This window comes from Polypterus senegalus, chromosome 9, assembly GCF_016835505.1.
Source record: "Polypterus senegalus isolate Bchr_013 chromosome 9, ASM1683550v1, whole genome shotgun sequence".
Lineage (NCBI taxonomy): Eukaryota > Metazoa > Chordata > Cladistia > Polypteriformes > Polypteridae > Polypterus > Polypterus senegalus.
The window spans coordinates 75,883,321-75,885,820 of record NC_053162.1 but is presented as its reverse complement, the minus strand read 5'-3'; the positions used below and the strand labels follow the sequence as shown (position 1 = coordinate 75,885,820).

At 34.6% G+C, this 2,500-nt stretch overlaps 1 protein-coding gene across 1 annotated transcript in view; it reads right to left on the bottom strand.

Moving 5' to 3' along the window:
- Positions 1-2,500, bottom strand: part of usp10 (ubiquitin specific peptidase 10) — a 176,833-nt gene that overhangs the window by 120,764 nt on the left and 53,569 nt on the right. Inside the window, exon 3 of the mRNA XM_039763322.1 lies at positions 1,830-1,875. Within this exon, the coding sequence (XP_039619256.1) occupies positions 1,830-1,875 (46 nt within the window). The remainder of the gene's footprint in view (positions 1-1,829; positions 1,876-2,500) is intronic.

The window sequence follows — 2,500 nt, the reverse complement described above, 5'->3', positions numbered from 1 at the left end:
ATACCCGACAACAATCCACGGAGAGCCCGCTGGTCTCGCTATGTTGTCTGGGATGTTGTGCGTGTGATGAAAAACACTCGAAACAGATGTCTGGCTCTGGACACCGATGTCTATAAGGTTCTGAATGGTGTAGCAGATGTTCGACGAACCGATCGTGCACAAACATGGACAAAAAAAAATACAAAAACAACAAAAAAGTGCACTGAAAAGGAGAGCCCTGAGCCGCTGCGACCATGCGCGCCGACATGCTCCTAGCTTCATCGAAGTAGGCTAGGAACTTTTCATAACTTTTTAGTTAGTACATTAGAAAAATTATTGGTGTTTTGGTAAATTATGCACATTATATATCAAAAATGCTGGCAGTCTCAAATTCTCGCCGATAAACATTATAAATATACCCGAAGAGACACTTTTAAGGAAATTTAGAAAATTTTGCTTCGAGAAGGGGGTTGGCTTAAATACCGGTCATCGGCAAATACATGTAATTTAGTAGGTAGAGAAGGGGTTCGGCTAATATACCGGGTCGGCCTGTATTCCGGGATCTACGGTAGTCAGAATGTATATATAATTAAGAAAAACTGTTCAAAAATTAATTTACGACTATTCATGCATTAATAATCATCCAGAACCCACTCAAAATAAAGGAGTAAATTTAGTATCAAAACAGCTTGCACCCGGTTGATATTAGAGAATTTTTTTTTTGTAAGGATGAAACAAAGACTAGATGAATTTCTGTAACTATTTTAAAATCCTTACCAATTAAAAAGATATAGAACAATTACAGGTTGTCAATTCCATAAGGACATATAAAGTACGTCAAAACTCTGCTTAAAATAAAAAAAAGAAATCCTGTATAAGCACAGGGAGCACAGTATGAGATATTCCAATGTAATAAACTCTGCCCCACAATGTACCAATTCTCTGCTTTTCAGCCACTGCCTGAGGAAGGTAAACCATGCATTAAAACAAATTGAATCATATTCTACAGAATTTACATTTAGAATATGCATTAAACTCTTCCACGCGAGTTTCCCCAACATGATAATTTTGCTTAATCATGTCCAAGATACATGAGCTCCCAGGTGCCATATGCTAGGGAAACGAGTGCAAGTAGATGGAAATACACTACTATTAACAAGTTTGTGCCACTCTAAAAATTACCACAAACTATCAGGTAACTTTTGGCAGAAATATTGCAGCAAATAATTTAACAAATGAATTTCATTTTATTTTTAGGTAGAAATGTTCTCACTTTAAAGTTAACTGTCAAAACTACAGCAAGAGTGTAAATAAATGTGCCTTGCAAAGGACTGGCTCAGGATTCTAACATACTATAAAACTCAGGTTCCTGGGAGCCTTCATTTACTGTTTCGGTTTAAAAAGTGATGGAGGTAATTGTTTGGTTGACAAGTCGACTGACTGGGAAAAACAGTATCAAAGTAGCACTGAATAGGAATACGAATTACTCATTCTCCTGGATTGAACAATCCATGTGTTAATCATACCAGCAAAGCTACTATACTTGGGAGATGCATTCTTGTCACAAAAAAAGATCCATCAGTTGCCAAACATTATCTGACCTTTATGTAGAGGTTGGGGATTAAGAAGGGTAAACAGTCCCAAGAGAATACTGGATATAATTTAGTTAAAAGTACAGTTTTAAATAATGCACAAAACTACAGAAAAAAGGTGTCAAAGTTGAAATAATGAACATTAAACACATTTTACTATTTGCACATGTCAACTAATTTAAGATTACAGATAAAGTAATAGAGTTTCACAGCAAACTGAGTAGTGAAAATTTAAGCAAGATGCAGGTTGACACTTACCTGATGAATGGCTGACACAAGGGATCTTGTCATTGAAAGGGGGAAGCTGCAGAAAGAAAGGTTACAATGGTAAAACAAATTATTACTTTATGTTTAAAAGCTAGAAAACCAACTTATTTACAACTGTATTGTAGATTTCAGCAACTTTCAGTGAAATAGTATATCAGTTGGTGGAAAGGGTTATTCCCTAATAAGGTGTAATATCTATAAAGAAGCAAACATTATTCAAAAAGAAAGATATTCCAACATTCAAATTCTCTTCATTATAATTTAAAAGTTGAGTAATCAGAAGTCAAAATTATGTTTTCATAGTTGGGCACACATACTGTATACAGCATTTGGCCCAAAAACCTGAATGATTTTTATAATATTTTCTGTACTGTACATGACAAAGGCATAATACAGAAACAGAATGCAATAACCCAATAAGCTAACTAAAAAAATGTGGGAAAGTTAATTTCATGCCCATGGGAACGTGGAATATAAATAATTAGTATTTCAATAAAGTATACTACAGTCATTTTTAAACGAAGTTACAGAAATCCCAATCAAAAGACTGAATTGATACTCTGTGTGTTAACATAAGTGTCCTTTATTTAAATTAAAACAAATACACAAAAAACTTTACGTGATGTCAGACAGAATGTGGCTGATGCTTTCTTCTTCCAGTA